The 19,245-nt window shown below is 34.7% G+C and overlaps 1 protein-coding gene across 1 annotated transcript in view; it reads left to right on the forward strand.

Moving 5' to 3' along the window:
* Positions 1 to 785: 785 nt before the first annotated feature.
* TTC13 (tetratricopeptide repeat domain 13) overlaps positions 786 to 19,245 on the forward strand; it is a gene marked incomplete at its 5' end in the record, with an annotated part of 36,615 nt that continues 18,155 nt past the window's right edge. Inside the window, 11 exons of the mRNA XM_008937230.1 lie at positions 786 to 880; positions 3,596 to 3,671; positions 6,381 to 6,451; positions 8,679 to 8,744; positions 10,176 to 10,268; positions 11,370 to 11,486; positions 12,258 to 12,368; positions 14,059 to 14,141; positions 16,806 to 16,947; positions 18,253 to 18,427; positions 18,866 to 19,022. Of these exons, the coding sequence (XP_008935478.1) occupies positions 786 to 880; positions 3,596 to 3,671; positions 6,381 to 6,451; positions 8,679 to 8,744; positions 10,176 to 10,268; positions 11,370 to 11,486; positions 12,258 to 12,368; positions 14,059 to 14,141; positions 16,806 to 16,947; positions 18,253 to 18,427; positions 18,866 to 19,022 (1,186 nt within the window). The remainder of the gene's footprint in view (positions 881 to 3,595; positions 3,672 to 6,380; positions 6,452 to 8,678; positions 8,745 to 10,175; positions 10,269 to 11,369; positions 11,487 to 12,257; positions 12,369 to 14,058; positions 14,142 to 16,805; positions 16,948 to 18,252; positions 18,428 to 18,865; positions 19,023 to 19,245) is intronic.

The following is a 19,245-nucleotide window of genomic DNA, read 5'->3' on the forward strand; positions in this document are numbered from 1 at the left end:
TTGTGAGAAATGGAGAATTAACCAACTGCAACCCTTATGTAATAGAAGTACAAGAACAGCACTATCTGTGGGAGCAAGTTAGAAACACACATTACTCCCCAGCCTTTCAAACTTAGCATCAAGTTTATTTTTACAAACATTAGGGGAGATCATAAAACTTGGTATTTGTTACATGGAACCGAAGAGATAATACTGTTTATTTGCTTTTTCTTGTTTACTCTTGAAGTATTTCAAGTTAATAGAATATTTAAGATCTGAAGATTTAAAAACTAACAGTTCTGTTCAGATAGCAGTTAAAGCACAATGTTGGTGAAGTGGTGATTTCTGTAGTCTAGTAGTCTGGGGGATTTTGTTGAATATTCTTGTTACTTGCTTATTTGTTTCATTTGGTAAACCTTTTCTCTGCTGTGCCAAGTTGCTTTTTACATTTCATACATTTGAATGAATCTTAAAATTTTTTGTAATGGCCTTTTTGGTAGTATACCTGTGAGGACCTTGTACCTGTTCAGTCAGTTACAATTTACTATTCTGTCTGCTTTTTAGAGTCTTTATGCCTCTGTTTCCCAGACTAAAACTACTATATAAAAGTTATCGTTTTAGCAAACTGTTGCTTCCCTGGCTGTGTGGACGTAGTGCTGTGGGCAGAAAGCATCTCGTGGAAGTTCTGCACTCTGGAGTGCCCAGTGAGGAAATTGTTCAGATGAACATGAGGAAATGTGAAGTGTGGTAATAGAACATATATGTAACTCTTTGAGTTGCTAAAGGTATTTTCTCTTTCCCCCCAGATTCATCGTTTTTGCACTTCCATGAACCGGATTGTGACATAGGAGGGTCTTCATCTTGTGAATCTGTGCTTTCTCTCAACACAGAAAAGATTTTGGTATGCTATCAAGAATATAATGTATAAACCATTTTTTAATAGATTGTTGAAGTCTAAAGTGGATCACTTTAGCTGCATAACCAACCAGAATGAAGTTCAGGCAAAAAGCTACAAACAGAATTTATTAATGAGTAGGCATAGGGCCCCAGAAGGCTTAAGTATGAATAAGGTCAAGCTGCTCATGAAAGTGTGATTTCATTGTACTCCATCATGAGTCTGTAGGGCTGTCAGCAGTTAGGAGCTGATGTTTCCACTGAAGGCTAACCTGCACCTGCATTGTTCTACCAATATTTTTTTATTATTATTTATTTATTTTTAGAAATGTGGGGGCTGTGGTTGAAAAAGGGGAAAGTGTGTTAGTGTTTACCCAGGTTGACTACCTGAGGAGCTTTACCACAAAATGCGTGTTAGAGTAGAAGTGATGACTTGCAGTTGCTACAGAAATAACGTGCACAGGTGGTAGAGTTAGAGGCTTCAGACTGTACTCCACTAAATGTAATGCAGACATGGTACATGGAGAGTGTTATAACAAAAGAAGAGTACCTCTTGGTGTAGACTTCAGGAGGATTATTTTGGAATTTGGGTTTTCTTGCAGCACTACAAATATAACCCTCAGTCTACATCATAACACAGGTTTGATCTTACTTCTTCAGTCCAGCAGAGACAAAGATATTTAAAAGCTTAAAGAAATTCCCCTATGAATATACAAAGAAGCCATAGCAAATTCGTAGAGGTTATTAGTTATGAGGAACGTGGAAACGATGTTCCAATTTGTAGCAACTTCTTCAAAGGTAGCATTTGGAAATAAAACTATGCTACTGCAAATCCACTAAGCTGGTTATTTAACTTCAGTAGTCTCCTTAGACATCACTTCATTAGATATCAGTAAGATCTTCTGTCTAATCTAGCAATTAAGGCAGTGAAATGTATATTACTTTGTAAGAAATCTCTCTGTTTAAAAAATAATTATTTTGAAGAGATCAAAAATGAAGCCTATTGGGAGCTGCTGCTGTGATGAAAATTCTTCTCTCATTTGGAGGCAGAATGACTCGCAGTTTTTGCATGTAGAGAGCTGCAGGGTGTCTAACCTATAACTGGATTCGGAGTTTGTTGAAGCAGTATGAATGCTTTTCCTCCCCCCACCCAAGAAACAAATGCTGTTCTGCTATTCTGTGTTAACAAACCAGACGAGATGGTGGGGACAGGGGAAACTGTGTGGTACTTCTCTTGCTGAGTGTCACATGCAGCTCTGTAATTCATAGGTTGTTAGTGTAATGCCAGATTCTTTTGTTTCTAACTATTTTCCAATACCCAGCATGAAATCTTGCTACATTTTATCTTTGTCCACAGATGAACAAGTCTAGGCCTTTTTTGTTAAGTCCAACAAAGAAGAGGTTGTACTTTAGTAAAAATTTTTTTAGAATGTTAAGACAATTATAGAAGAAAGATGTTTTGTGGAGTTAAATATTGATCACTTCCTAAAGCTGGTTTTATGGAAATTACCTGAAGGCCATTGATTATATAAAGAGGTTATGTTTTGAAGTCTATGATTTGTAACTATGTGCTTTGCAATGTGTATTTATTTTTAGTTGGTATACCCATTGAACCCTGCTCATTCTTGTGCTGTTTTTTTGAAGACTTTTTTTTTTTCTATGAAGAAAAGAACTTTTCCATTCTGTTACTGTTGGTGCAGCAGTAGATGAATTAATAGTTCTCAGAACTTTATAGTGTAATATCGAGCTCATACATGGTCTCTAATTTAATTGAAAACAAGGTATGTAAAAGCCAATTTACTAATCATTCATACCTTCCAAAATACTAGAGTATTTGAGGCAGACTAAACTTTCTTCTCGTTCCTAAGCTTATTAGGTGAACAGGGCAGAAACTGTGTAGTGGGTTTTGGCCAGTTACTTTTGTGCTTTGGAGATCATTGAAAAGTCTTTATCATGGACACAAGCAATCAGGCCACTTCTGAACAGGCCAAAATAAGTGAAAGAGAGAAGGACAAAGGGCAGTCCTCTCAGTAGAGGAAGTGAGTTAAATATGTTATCTGAAGTTTAAGGTGTTTTACTGTATTCTCTGAAGTTAAAAATGTACATATGTGCCGACACAAAAAGAAGAGAACTGAGCAGTGAGAGGTTTTTGTGTTGCCTTTTTTCTTTTCCCGCTTTTTTTTTTATTTCTTCATCTTTTGCCTCCTAAGAGAGTTTGGAAGGACAGCATTTTACTTTAGTGTGGCACTGTTCAGTGAAACTTGCCTTTATTGCTGGAGTGATATTATTTTCAGTGTTTAATTTTCAGTGTTTTACTCTTCTGTAGTACTCTTCCCTCTGCAGAAGACAAAGGAGTAATGAAAGGGTTCCAGAATATAAATTCTCCTATGAAGTAGCACGTGTCTTAGAAAGATTTCCAGACTTTCACCTTAAGTGGGTATAATATACAAACATCAGTCACTGGTAAAATGTTGACAATGTCCCTTCATCTGAAAGGTTTGGCTAGACTTATTTTAGAGAGGATAACAGCAGCACCTGACATAAGAGCAGTTTTTCTCCTTGTGGAAGACTATGAATGAATTTGCTATAAGGTAACTGAAAACAATCATGTTAATATTAGCTCTTTGATTTAAGGCATTCTCTTAAGGATTTAAGACATGGGTTTTCTATTAAATTCTTCGTTGTTGTTTGCTGAACACTTAAAAAATGTGATGTTTTACAGAATCAAGCGAAGTTGCTTGCAGAGCAAAAACGATTTCCGTTTGCTACTGATAATGACAACACAAATGAAGAATTGGGTAAGATGCCTTATATAAGGTTTGTGCAGGTGAATTACTTGCTAATTATTAACACTGAATGTTTTGAAACTGAACTGATGATTAATTTTAAAGTAATCCTAATAAACCTGAAAATACACTAAGTTTTCTGTGGTCTTACAAAGAAAATATGTATCTCTTTTCCCAAAAATCTTTCCTGATTTGCTCACTAGAATTCTTCACCAGGTCTGCTTAAGCAGGTGCTCAAAAAACATTTTAAGTCCTGTTAAACAGTCTCAGCTACTTCCTGCTGCCATTTTTCTCCCATTATTGATGACTCAGACTGTTTAAACATCCAGAAAAATACGCTTTCTATCAAGTGTAGATCTTAGATCTGTCTTCCCCTCTCCCCACACTCTTCCTATTAGAGCTTATAAACAGCAGGGAGGCTTTCTGATTTATGTCCTTATACAGGCTGCTACTTGGTGTTTTTTCAAAGCAGTCAGTGCAGAAAATGAAGGCACTTCAAATAAAGCAACAGGAAATACTTTTCTCAAAGGACTTGAGGAAAGAGTTAGTTGTGGTGCTTCTCCAAATTCCTCTGTAGGAAGCAGAGGTGTTACAAGGCAGCAAAGAAACTATTGAGGATGTATGTTAAGGAAGGCAGCAGACTGTCTTTTATACAAGAGCAAGAGGAGAATTTACTCCTAAGTTGTCTAGCAAAACTAAAATAATTGAGCAGTTCTTTGTTGACATAATTTCTGCCTTCACAGATTTATCCAGGAAAATTTGGGAGCTTAATTTTTTTTTTCATATTCCTAGCATACATAACTTTATTCATAGAATCGTGCAGGGAATAATGAACTTGCATCCAGAGAACAATACTTGATGTTTTTAGTATCTGCTCTGTAGGCTTGGAAGATGATTCCGGAAGGTCCCTATCCTTATGTTTGGTCTGTGGAACGGCACGTACCTACCCACTTATTTCAAGTGTGTCATGGTGTGAACAGACTGGGTCCTTCCTGTTTGTACATGTTGCTTTTAACCATTCTGAGGAGAAGTAGTGTGAAATATATGGGGCATTCTGAAGCGATGTTGGTACCCCAGTATTTGGGCTAATAGGCCATTGTTAGCCCTTAGGTTTTTCATAATATTTGTATTTTTGTAGTATTTAATTAAAGATTAAAAGATTAATCAAAGAGAGAGAATTTTAAAGTCTGATCCTGTATCAGCTACTAGTTGCCAATCACTTGCTATAGTTTTACAGGCATAGCCTACAACCTCTTGCATTTTGCCAGAATTCTTGGATAACAAAACAAACTCATCAGCAAAACAATGAGTCTTCATTGTCTTGCTTCCTCCATTTTTTCTTTAATGCTGGCATGTTTGAGTTGATTTTATGTGCTAATTGGTTTGTGTTCTGGGATTGTAGCCATAAAGATGATTCAAAGAACTATGTAGTCATGAAGGAGAATGAAAGGAGGAAAATTTAAGAGCTCTTCAACCTGTCCTTCAATCTGCTGATTTTCTTTCCTTTTTTGTCAATGCTGTGTATCTGTACGAAGTGAAACTTATTATGTATTAAGGAAAAGGCATATATTGTATACAGATATTTTCTTCTGCATGATAGAAATGCTTCAAGAATGAGAGAAGCTCTTGATTACATATGTTTCTTATTCCTCTTCCATTTAACTTTTTTAATGAAAAGTGCTTAGCTACACTATCAAAACAGTGTGGCTCTGCCAGCATGGAAGACAAATGTCTGTGTCCTATTTAAAATACCTTTGTTCTAACTGGCATATTGGTCTCTTCTTCTGTTTGAGTAAATAATTAAGCTGATAGATGCTTGTTCCATTCTATTTGAATGACTGCTAGAACTCATTAGAAGTATTGGGAAAGGTGAATTCCCACTGTTACTTCTACTGTCAGCTGTTTGTGCAAACTGCCTGGGGAAAAGTTGTACTTTAACTTTCATAGGTCTGGTCTGCAAGAGACTTGGATTTTGTGGGCAGTGTAGACCGAGCTTAATGCAGACTTAAGAACAGAGAGACTAAAATGTGAAATGAAAAAATCCTGAGGTATTCAGCTGTCAGAACTGAAGTTGTCTTGCAAGCACAGCCACAACTTTCCAATCTCATGACTTGACTGTATTTTTACATCTTGTGGAGATTACAGGGACATGTTTCTAAAACAGTGGTTTGATTTTTTTTCAAACACTTGGCTTCTACTCCAAAGCAAGTGGATATGCAAGAACTTTAAAGCTTTTCATCATTTTAACATAGGTGAAGATTCTGTAGTTTTTCAATGTTATTTTTATAAAGGAATCACTTTAGTTGAGTTTTCTAGGTAATTCAAATGAAGGAAAAACTGCAAGCTAGTACAGATCAATAAGATGTGTAAAAACAAGTATAATCGGATATTTTAAATGGAATTATGAAAAAAGCTAAGTAGTGTTAGCCAAGTTCACTTATAATTGAGAGAGCCTGTAGGGCTACTAAACAGGATCGTGGTACCTTTCATAGTCCTAAGTACTTTAGAAGCAAACATAGACCCTTTACTGAAAAACTTGTAAAAAAGGAGAGGAAAAGCCCCCAAACAAACCATAAGCCCCCAGACCATTTCTGATGAGCACAGTATGAATTGAGTAATTAACGATTGCTAGGTAATGGTTGAGGGAGGTGATTTCAGTGTCTGTTCAGAAGTTATCTGACTATTTTTTGGCTGTTATTTACATCTGTAATGTTTTGCTAGCAATTGCTTACGTGTTGATTGGCAACGGCTTGTACGATGAAGCCATACGACACTTTTCAACAATGCTGCAGGTAAGTTTTCTGTTTGGACCCCTAAAAAAAATCACTTTGTGAAACTGTCCATTACAATGTACATGTTAGCTTTTACTAAAGAAGCTTACTAAATCAAAGGTTTAATTAACAATTTTGAAATGAGAGCAATCGTTCTATTATTTATTTTTTTCCATCTAAACATAAGAATACTTCTAAAATCAGATGATAAAGTATCTCAGTTATTTGCTATTTTTTCTCATCTGTAGGAGTAAACCTTTTACAGCAGTTCAATAAAAAAAAAAAAATAAAAAGGCATCTTCAGAAACCTGACCTATACCAAACTGAAGTTCTTTTAATTACCCTCTTGAAATATTTTAGTGTGTATTTTTTTGGGCAACAGTTAGCATGTTGCCAGTAACATCTGACAGAGATCACTTATTGCTGGTGGAAAGTACCACATTGCTTGCATGAGGATAAATTATTTTGTATGCTAGTTTTATCATTTTTCAGTGGTAAACATGTCATGAATTTAACACAGAAATAAAACTTAACTAATAGTTCAACTTTTTTTTTTTTACCAACGTAAAGAATTCAGAACCTTCTTCTATGAAGTAGAAGGCAATCATTTTAAAAACAAAACCAACACTAACAGTTTAAAAGCTTCAACCCAAGCAGATTCCAAAATACTGTATTTTTATGGCTAAAGACTATTAAACCATAAAAACCTGACTACCAGAAGCATCTGTTGATCTAAACCGGTTGTAGCACACAAATGCAAGCTGAAAGTAATACTGCAAATACAAGCATGTTGGTGTTTTTTTTAACTCCAATGTCATATGGCCTATAGTTAAATTGAGTGAAAGCATGGCAGTTCAATGGAATTTTTCCAGGGACTTTGTGTGAGGACCAAAATGGTTTTTGTTAGGTTGGTTGGTTTGTTTTAGGTTTTTAGTGGTCTCTCTTTGGTTTGGGTCTAATATGAGGAAGTTTTTTTTTTAACCTGAATGAGAACTGCTTCAAAAATCACTGGACTTATGTTTCCTGCGTCCTCTTCAAGAAGGAAACAATGTGTCAAGGTTAATATAAACGAAGATAAGCAAGGTACAGCGAGTGTAGGAATATAGTGTGAGAAGTGTGAACAGAGCACCTTTGCAATGCACGTGTCTCAGATGAAATGAGTATCATAGTTATTGTATGCCTGAAAGGCTGTAGAGCAGGTATGATCACTCAGTCTTCCATGGGGCAATTTCAGATATATATACAGTGAGTATTAAAGCTTTTAACAGAACAAAACAGCCTTCCTTAGCTACTGTATTAAAAATAGTTAATGTTGGCAACTGTATGCTTGAAATCAGCTCAGGTCTGGCAAGCTGCCAGCATTGGTGTGCCATGTATCTGTCTTGTCAGTGAAAGAATTTGCTTTTTAGAAGTTGTCCCAGTTAAATGAAACCAGGCCTATGCTACTCACTTCTGTAGCACAGCTGTGTTGGTTGCAGTTGTAAAGATGGTGTAATTCCTGAAAGGTTTTCAGGGAAATTGACTGCATAGCTATGGTTTTGCCAAGAAAACCAATTTTGCTGTTCTAGTTCTTCAAATTTGGATGGGAAACCGTGGCTGCAATAGATAATACTGAACAAAAAGTAGATTCACTGTGTAAGATGCAGCCCCTTAAGTGCCTGAGTTGGAAAGCCACAGATTTAAATCTAACCAAAAGCAGGCTTGTTTAAATTTTGCAAAACTATTTTGGCAGAATACCTCTAGTTTTAGTTGCTGCCTGAATACAAATTTATTCAGGATGTCACAATTTCCTGCTTACTAATTTTAAATCTCAAATGTAAATTATGAACAAAACAAGCTTTGAGTGGCTGAATTGTATTTGTTTATTATCACTTCAGTGACACTGGACAGAGGAAGACATAATTAGTAATAAATTACAAGTAATGAGGTTTGGACAACAGACTATACTCATGTGTGCATAGCTTCTGATAAGCAGTCACTGACACAGTATCTACCTACACCCTGTTTTACTCATTTTTCCAGACAAATACTCCAGAACAATTCCAGTAAATTGAAGAAGTTTTAGGCATATGAAAGTATGGACTGTAATACCAGCAGTTTCTTTGCCTGTCAACTATGATCGTTCATTGCTTACTACTTAAGACAGCAAGAATTAAATACGTAGAGAGGAAAGATACCTTTTTAAACAAACAAACGAAAACCCCAACGAACCACAACTGATTGTTGCAATTATTTTTGATCATAACAGGAAGAACCAGAGCTGGTTAGTGCAATTTATGGACGAGGGATAGCATATGGAAAGAAAGGACTACATGTGAGTAGATAATTATTTAAATTAATACCTGACTGAATTACTTGAGTCTAAACTATAAGAAGGCCTTTAACAGGAGGAGCTAGACTGATTAGAACTTTGTCTAAAAGTCTTTGTGCTGTCTTACTTTAATGATGCGTCCATCCTTTGGTGGGCGCTTCATAGTGCAGAGGGATCTAGTGGATCACTGCTCAAGCCACGGGTGCATTTTCTTTCTGAGGCTGTGGAGGTAAAGCAGCATGAAGCAAGGGTGCCAAAGGATAATATAGGCTCAATTGTGAGTGCTGGGTAGAAAGGCTGGGAGCCACGGCCACTTGATGGTGTTATCTGATAAGATAACAGGCAGCATCTTGCTTACAAGAGGCAGGTTTATGATGTCCCACTGAAGCTGTCTCCACATCTAGTCTGTACTAGGAAACAAAAGTCTTTTATTTCAACTTGGAAACATTGTCAACTTTTGGAGTCCTCTAGGCTTTGTATTGCTTCTTGATTGCTCCTGACTCTTAATACTATACTGCTTTGTTAAAAAAAAAAAATTACTTACAGCTCACTGCTCAAACAGTTTCCTGAGCAAAGAGTAAATTTAAAGGTGGACTTTTTTGTGGCCTGTTTAATCACAATAGAATGGTTGCTAGAATCTGGAAGAAGGAATAGTTGAATAACTCCTTGAAAATTTCCATTGTGCAGAATATTTAATTCTTCAGTGGTGCTGACAGGAGCTTGAAGTCCCTCATATTTGCATGTTTTTAACACCAGCACGAGTTTGTTTTCTCAGTTCAGCTAGGTGTTGAGACAGCTTCACTTCATAACAAATTTCTGAGCTACACTTTGAAGACACAAAGATTATGTTACGCACATGCAAGGTTTCTTTGTCTTGAAAAACAAGAAAAAAATCAATGAAATCTAATAGAGAACTTGCTATATAACCAGTCTGGACTTTTTTTTTTTTTCTTTCCTAATTAAGTAAATGCTTCCATCCTACTATCTGAGGACAAAATAAAAACTTAGATAGGCAAGATGTTGATGGCATCAACCTGTGCACCAGTATTGCTGGAATTGTTACCGGTGGGTGAGTGTGTGTGTGTGTTGGAGTTCATGTGAGAGCTTGAGCCAGCTTTGCTGACAAGAAAGGTACCTGTGGAGCTATAAACATAATGTTTATTCACAGAGCTCTATTAATAAGTTACAGAGGTACAGCACAAAGGTGATGTGTACAACCAAAGTTTTTCTTGTTTATAGCAGATAGGTGGCTTTTTTTTCCAGCTATTTGTAGGTTACTGCATCTTAATGTTAGTAGTGAAGGTGTGAAGGGCTTTTAATGTAAGCTGATACACTTTCAGAAACTTAGCCAATCTAGTTGTCCTTTGGTCTTTTGGGTATATTACTCTAAGTATGCACAGTTGTTTACCTTGTGGTTTTCTTTTTCCTTTTCAGGATACGAAAAATGCTGAACTTGCTCTGTTTGAGCTCAGTAGAGTGATTAGTCTAGAACCAGATCATCCTGAAGTATTTGAACAGCGAGCAGAAGTGAGCATTTTTTGTCTCTTTTCAGATTTTTGAAGCAATTGCAGTTATACAGTGTTTACAAGTATTTATTCACTCATTTAAATGACTGAAGCTCTTATCTGTGTTTTTTCTGTGAACGTTCCTTTTTCCTTTAAAATAGACATATTTGCTCTCAGTGTAGTTTGCAGAGTGTTTATTTTTAAAATGAAACATACACCATATGGAGTTACTACAGCCAGTAGAATAGCATATATTATGTCTAAGTGTTTAGTGTTTGACATACTATAGCAAGATCATGTGTGTTCTGCTTTTTTAATATAATGAATCAAAATATCACTTGAACCTTACTGTTTGCATTAATGTCACATTAGTAAACTTATTATTAGGCCTAGTTGGTAAAATGTCAGACATGTTAAGAATGAGTTTTTAATCAAATGCTATGGCTTCATATTCATGCATAGAAGTTAAATATCATTCATATACACAGGTCTTTTTAATTTTGAAAATAATGTATTGTTTTGCCAATTAAATTATAGAAATGAATTTCAAGAAGCAGCTTTGTAAACAAATCAAGAGCATGAATATTTATTGAAGTCAGCACACTGTATAATGACTGCCATAGCTTGAAGTTGTAATCCACAATTTTCATGTTTTTAGAAATTTGTTAACACATTTGTTAATAATGTGGATTTACAATGTGAGAGGCACTCAAATAATGGGAAAACAGACAGTTTTCCTTTGATGGGAATACTTTGCTAAAGTAAAAAGTTTTGAGTGAACTTTAATTACATTTTCAGTTGAATGTGTTGAAATAACTTGAAATAGAGTATTTTTGCTTTGTCTGACTTTTATTTGTGTTTGAAACGCTAGGTTTCTGCAAATGTGATTAGTGGTATTCGTGTATGCAGATTTTTGGGGGGAGAAAAATACTTTCACATTTTTGCCTTTGACATGGGTTTAAAAGCAATAAGTACTGAAATTTGTAGTAGAACTTTCCAGCCTATGCTAGCAAATACAGTTACTCCACTACAGCTAAACATGAAAAATAATAATCTTCGTATTTCTAAAACAAAGCTATTCAGCTGGTTTGCTTTAAGCTGTGTTTTTGTTTTATACTCTTAGATATTGTCCCCACTAGGACGAATCAGTGAAGCATTATCTGATCTCACCAGAGCTATTCAGCTACAACCATCAGCACGACTCTACAGGCACAGAGGTACCCTTTACTTCATATCTGAGGTCAGTGGATGTTGAAGTTTCTGTTTGGTTTTGGTTGTGTGGGCATTGTTGATTATTGTTGCTGCTGGTTTTGCCAGTTGTTACTCTTGTTCAAGAGCTTCTTTTCCTATTTAAACTATAAACCAAAATAACAACAAAAGCCCCCATTTTCCTGTAGTTGACTGGCTGACAGTTCAGAGATATTCAAGTATTTAATCTGCATATCTATTTAATGCAGAAAATCAGAGGACAAGTACCTTGCATGCATTTCTTGAATTGTTTTGAGTGTTTGAAGATGTAGATGAAAAATTTGACTTGATTTATAACCTACAGCTGCTTTTAAGTATTATGTATTTCTAAATGCCAGTATGAAAAGGAGAACAGTTATAGCCAAGGTAGTAACTGCCCTATATACGTAAAAAAACCTCCACCACACAACAAACATGTATATGTGTGTTCTTATGCTTTAATGTATACCTAGTAACTTTATCTTCAAAGATTGTGGGTACTAAACAGCTGATTTCCCACTTTATTCTTCCTATTTTACTTTGTCTCTAGCTATTTTTCCACTTTACTGTGTTTTATATAGCGTTTATTGTAAAAATCGGACGTGCATTGTACATTCCTTATTTTTTAATGTACTGACTGACAGCTGACAATTGTTGCTGCTGAGTCTGATGTCACACTGAGTCTGATGTCATATATTAAACTTCTGTAGTTTACTTTTATGAAAATAAAAGTATGTTTTGCTCTTTAGGGTGCTTCCTCTGTCTAAAATCTATTTTATCACAGGATTATGCAACAGCCCATGACGATTTTCAGCATTCATTGGAACTGAACAAAAATCAGCCAATAGCTATGCTGTATAAAGGCTTAACCTTTTTTCACAGAGGACTTTTGAAGGTAAAGCTCTGTTAAGTAATGATTCATGTTGAACAATACAATACCCTCTCTTTGAAGTTACTTTTATAAAATTATGGAAATATCATAGGTGTTGGTATACATATTTTCTCTTGTATAAGGAAGACTTCTTATGGCAAAAGAATGCAAGCAAAATGAAAAGGTGCCATTGCTTACTGTAATATTTCATGGTATGACATGTAAATACTGCTGGTCTTGCTGGATCTTACCAAATCAGTGATAGCTGATGGGTTTATGGAGTGCTTTGAAAGATGTTTTTATTTGGCAAGTCTGCTAATGTCTGTATGGTTATATTCAAAATTTCTGTGAAACAGAGACTTCCTAGGTTTTGGACAGGGGTAAAGAGGAAAATAATTTTGAATTCTTCCTTGAGTAAGCTGGCAAGTACTCAAGGAAATGGCTGGTAGAGAACTCTGCATCTGTGCATAGGTATTCCAGTTATATGTTGATTCTGAAATGCTCATATCTAAATTGAGGGAGCATAGTTACTGCAGCACCACCCCTTTCCTCTCAATTTCTTTTCTCAAAAGAATTGTCTGCTTTCTGTAATATTAAGTTCTGGGAGGTTCTGACGTGAGTGGCATTTCATCCCCAGGTGTACCTTATGCCCTCCAGGCGGGTACAGACTGTGTCCCAAAGCAAGACAATCCAGGTCACCTGTTAGGTTTTACTCGGCTTGCTGAAAATTGTTTGGGATGAGGGTGGAAGAACAGAGTGTTCTTGAGTGAAAAGAGATTGTTGCTTTTGGCTCCTTGCTTTTGGGAATAATCTTGGAATTAAGACTTGTCTGGAGGATATGAGTCTATCAGTAATGATAGTTGATTATATTATTTAGTTCAATAGGTATTTTTATGCATGTTGTAATACTCAGAATATATTTGGTATTTTTTTTCTGAATAAGAATCTCCAAATTCCAATGATTCATTCTTTACAGCATTTAATTTCTTGCACTATAGACTTGAGGATACTTTTCAGGCATTGCTTTGTAATATGAAGTAGTTTATTATTCCATCCTTAATTCTAAATCTTAGCACTGCATTGCCAATTTACATATAGACTGTCCAGTTTAAAAACCTGAATTCTCCCTCTGAAGTATTTGATTAAAATTTCTTTGAATACATGTGCATAATTTTTTTTAGTTATTATATTTGTATTATGTTGTATTCCTCACAGCAGCAGTGTGTGCTGTTTTGTGGAGATGATCATTTACTCTATAATCCCTCGAGAGTGTTTGCTAACTGTGCAGCTAACACAGAATGCAACAAAACAATGGAAGGCAACATCTATTGGACTACAAAAATTAAAGAGGTGTATTATAAATGAGGAGTGACGACTGTAAGGAGAGACTGCTTTGCATTAGGGACAAGGCTGAGCTTTGAAAGCAAATTCTGAAGGGATTTCATCTCCAAATTCTATTAAAATGCTAAAAGAATTAGTCATTCCCATAGCATGTTAGACAATGGAATTCCAGCTAAATCTGTCATTATATAAAGAATGTTGTAATATTTCATCTATTATATGATGATTATTGCGCTATAGATTTTTGTAATAAATTCATGCCTTGTTTATTCCTTCCAAAGGTTTTGACAAATATCTAATTCTGTGACTAGTAACTACTGAGGATGCTAACATTGAATGAATGACAAATTTTTCTGTTGGTGTCTTTCTGTAGGAAGCCATTCAATCCTTCAAAGAAGCTCTGAAGCAGAAAGCAGACTTCATAGATGCATATAAAAGTCTAGGACAAGCCTACAGGTAATTGCATTCAGAAATAGCTTCTATGTCAGTTTTCTATGTGATTGTGTTCTTTACAATGAACTCTTGTAAGTTTTAAGTTTGTTGGAAAACTGCAGAATCCTGTATGTATTGGTAGCTCTTACAGCCGGTATGGCTATGTCAGGATATGTTCAGTAGAAATCGTTTCTAGGTTTGCTTTGGGTTTTTAATTCAGTCTTTCATAGCTCTTTGAGTTTCACAGACTCAAAGGCTGGGTAAATGAAGGTCTTCAGTAGAATGTGGGTTAGGTATGCTAAATGCTTTTTAAATGATGGAGATGTTTAATACCAACTGTTGATTAATATGCTTATTAGTTACTATCTGAGATTGACTACTTAAATTTTTGAAAAACTCACTGCAAAGTGTATATAATTTTATGGAACTGCTTGATCCTGTCTCAATCTCTTGCCAAAGGGATTTACAGTTCAGAGAATTTAGCTCATTTCCTGTTAAGGATATTTTTAATATAGACATGTAGTTTCTTACCTATTAATTAATTAAAAAAAACCCCAATCTTGCATTCAAGATAAAATAATTTATAGTTGAATAAAATATATCAGTTTAAAGGTGGTCTGCAGATAATTACGAAGGAGAAGTAGTCCATATAGCTTGTATATAACAAGGCAAGAACATAACAGCCAGCAACTGAATATTTCTGCCCATTTCCTAGCCTACTGTGTCTTGTCAGCTTCTTGTTTCCTGTTTTACATTTTTATTTTTGGAAAATGCTGGTCTGCAGCACAGATGCTACTGCAATATAAATGGCTTTTGTGTAGCAAGGGTTGAGTTGGGTAGGGTTGGTGAGCAGGCATTAGGTGATGTGCTTTTTTTTCTTCAGGCTTTATTTATGCTTCCTTCAGCATACCGAACATGCAGTACTGGCTGAAGGCAGTGTGAATTAAACTCGTTGGTTCTGTTACTTTTTTTGCTTTGTGGTTTTGTGCCTTATTACCATAGCATCCTAAATTCTGAACTCTGTAGAATCATTGAGTTCCTCATGATTTTTTATGTAGTACTTCCTATTGTGGTGTGCAAGTATTTTCAAGGTGCTTAAATAATAGTAATTTAGCCTGGAAGATGAGCATTTGCCTTTTTCCCTTCCAGTAAATGCTTTAACTTTCTTGTTTTGTATTTGGATGTGGGACTGCCTCTCTACTTCATCAGCTATTGTACCCTGTGCCCAAGAAATCTTAATCTTAGTTTTATTTTGAAGAAAGCAAAAAAACCCAAGCCTTAAAATGTCTCATTTTGCACTGCAACTTGTTGTTTTACAAAGCCAAAGAATCACTTAACCAGGGTATTCTTAATCCACTTAAATTTATTGCTTTTATTCCCTCTCACTGTCCCCTGTCTCCAAAAGTTCTCTGATCCTCAGAGAGATAATAGAAGAAACATACAGAAATCTACCTCTTCTTTTTTTTTTTTTTTTTTTATTTCCAAAGAACTTAATGCACAAAGGACAATTACTGCTGATTGTTCTAAATGCTCAGCAGTTAGAGAGGGCCAAAAGCTCAACAGAATTTTGTTTAATAAGTGATGACACTGTAACTGATGTCCAGCTATGATAGGTAAGAATTACTTTCCCAGATCTTAAAACAGGCAGAAATAATTGTTTCTGCAGGTCACTGTCAACTTCAGCTGTCAAATTCTTCTTTCTTTCTAAAATCTGGTATATAAGTTCATGCTTTTTCTGCTGCATCAAGTAAGTTTCAAAAACAATGACTAAAAATGTATCTTTTAAAGAATGCTTTTTAGAGTGGAAATAAACAATTTTTAGTCTGATTTATCCTTCTGTATAACATGAGTTATAGCATTTTATCTGATAATTCCTGATTCAAATCTAGTGACTTCAGTGTTTATGCATTTATTTGAAACTGAAGAGCTGTGGTTAATCACTGTTTTGTCTAAGAATTCTTTTTGACAGATGTATTTAAACTAGTAACTCTTGTTTGGTTTTTTTTCTAGCATTGCTATCATTTGAATTATTTTCATCTTATATATTTTGATGTGGAAAGAATTTAATTATATTAAAAAGTTACTGCAGTGGATTAAAAATAAGAAGAAAAATTAAATTGTGTGCTATTTCTATTTTAATTTTTTCATGATAGTTTCTCTGTGGCTATTTTTAATAAAAGCTCTCCTGGACATAGAGTAATTTCAGTCAATATGTTTTTAGTTAGTTTCAGCTTTCAAACACCATATGCTTTCTTCTTAGTCAGCATTTAAGTAGTGTATTTCTTAAAACATGTTTATATTCAGAAGTTAAGAAAACCTGTCACACATAGCGATATTTTCCAAGAATGCTTTTTGTGGAAGTTTTGTTTCTTTTAGTTTCTGAAGAAATAACATATATTCATGTTTTTATGGCTTCTGGCTGCTGAGGATTGTGAAGATTTGTGATCCTGTGGGGTTGTATTTCAGAGTACATATTTTGGGGAGTGAGAAATTGTGCAGCTGTTCTGTTATTATCACTGAAGAGCAGTTGCAGAATTACTGCTTTTGTTAAAGACATTTTCTGTTAGTACTGGGTTCCTCTTTAATGGTGTACCCCCTTTGGATGCATTAGAACAACTTTTAACAAGTAATTTTGTTGTCATTGTTGCCTTCTACATTCTTAACTTTACACTTTATGGACTCTCCTAGAGAACTTGGCAACTTCGATGCTGCTACAGAGAGCTTCCAGAAGGCTTTGCTGTTAAATCAAAATCATGTTCAGACATTACAGCTCAAAGGAATGATGCTTTATCATCATGGTAGCTTAGATGAAGCACTAAAAAATTTTAAGGTAAGCAAGCCCTAAGTAAATACAAAATGAAAATATTTTCACAAGGAGTAGCATTCATCAAGTGTAATAAAATGGACAAACATCAAAGTTTTTAGTTCTGAATGTGTATGTGAATTTGAACTAATTTTTTTTTTTTTGTGGTCTTTCTTCAAAGATGTATAAAACCTTACAGTTTTTAAATAAAAATGGAATTTTGCTAAAAAAAAGATACTTCCTCTACCTGTTTTATGAATGTCTTAAAACAAAGCTCTGGCTGAAATATTTTATCTGTTGGTTCTTTTTTTAAACTGGTACTTGTGTTCTTGGGAATACCTTAGTTTGAATTGAAACCTAGTGTTTTTCATATTTCATGAAAGACGGAGTATAGTAGTCTGTGTAATTTTAAGATTAAAATAAGCATACAAAGTTTCAATATTTATCTATATTTTTTCTGATGTATTTTCATTGTTTTGAGAAACTCCGAATACATTGTGATTCATTGAGCTTGTAAAAATGTGAATGTTTCCAAATGTAAACAAAATCTTGCCTCTCTCCATTGGCATTAAATAACAGCCTCATTTTGTGGAGAGAACAATAACGGCAGATGTTAATCACATGTCCATATCTTTAAAACAAAGTAAGAAGTAAGATGTGGAAACAATTACATCCCTTTCTGAATGTGTGCTTATCCCAAGGAGAACACTTGGGGTGTATAATTATGTATTCACCATGTGTTATAGAACAATTTGTAGATAATGGTTTAATTGAAAAGATTTTTCAACTTTTAAGATGGAGATGCTCTATTAAAAACAAAATTTCTAGAAGAATGGGATGATTAATTTTTTAAATTATAAATATGAGTTTGTTTTTAACATACAGTAAATAGTTGATTAACATAATGGAGTGTACTAGTGCACGAACTAACAAAGGTATCGATGGAAGAAATGGCACAATATATATGTTGAACTAGCCAAAAATGAATTGTTACTAATATTGTTATATGTTTTGTCTAATTTCATTCAACTAACATTGAAACTTCTGTAGTGCTAACATCACTAGATCAAACTTGATCTATTTTCATAACAATTAACATGATCAAAAGCATATTTGCATGGGTGGTTCCTTTTTTTCTCCTTTAAGCTGCAGGTATTCTTACATTGGCTAGCAATTTAAGGGCTCAGTATCGTTTAAAAGAAAATTATGGTGGCAGTGGATGTTAATAATCAGCTAATCTTTTCATGAAGTCTTCTGACCAAATGGGTTAGTTTATTTGAAGATGCTTATTCTCTCTCAATTTATGGGCGCTTTGTTCCTCTAATCTCCTAGAGGTGCCTACAGCTGGAACCATACAATGAAGTATGCCAGTACATGAAAGGTCTCAGCCATGTTGCAATGGGCCAGTTTTATGAAGGCATAAAAGCTCAAACTAAAGTTATGTTAAATGATCCCCTACCGGGTCAGAAGGCTAGCCCAGAATATCTGAAAGTGAAATACCTCCGAGGTGAGTTGGAATTGTTTTTCAAAAATTTTCTGAAATCCTTCAAGAACCCTAGACATGCAGGCATGCTTGTAGTTATGGTCACTTTTAAAGCAAACATCATAGGTTCTCCCAAGCACTGTTGAGTATGTCTGCTTTAAAAACATGTACACTGATTCTTATTTGTTCATACAGTTAAAAACTAGGACCTCAGCTTAAATACTTATTTCCATATAAAGCTAAAGAGTGTTGTGAGACTTAGTTGAAATAGACTTATTTCTGTCTTGGAAATTAGCTAATAGCAAAATTCAATTATCTTAAGAGCAATAACTTAATAAAGTCATATTGGATAACTAAAAAACATATAATCTGTTTGTTGTTTGTATTTTGGTTTTTTTTTAATGTGATGACATAAGTAGGCTGATTATGCAAATAGTATTTAATTTTATTTCTTTCCTCCAGAGTATTCTAGGTACTTGCACGCACATTTGGATACTCCTCTTACAGAGTATAATATTGATATAGATCTTCCTGGAAATTTCAAGGATCACTGGGCCAAAAATCTTCCTTTTCTTATAGAAAACTATGAAGAACAGCCAGGGTTACAGCCACATATAAAGTGAGTAATTTTTTCTAAACCCTAGTATTTTTCAGTTTGGCTTTTTAAAGTGCTGTTTCGAGGCATAACAGCAGATGTGTTTAATACTATATGAAATCACTAATATTTTCTAGATAATTACTAGATTTTTTTAATCTTTTACTTTAGATTTTTTTAATGGCAACTGGCTTTTATTGGGGAAAAGTATTTTCTGGAGTAATTTAGATAAACCATATTTTAGGAA

Source organism: Merops nubicus, unplaced genomic scaffold (assembly GCF_000691845.1).
Source record: "Merops nubicus isolate BGI_N331 unplaced genomic scaffold, ASM69184v1 scaffold39603, whole genome shotgun sequence".
In the NCBI taxonomy this organism is placed as follows: Eukaryota; Metazoa; Chordata; class Aves; order Coraciiformes; family Meropidae; genus Merops; species Merops nubicus.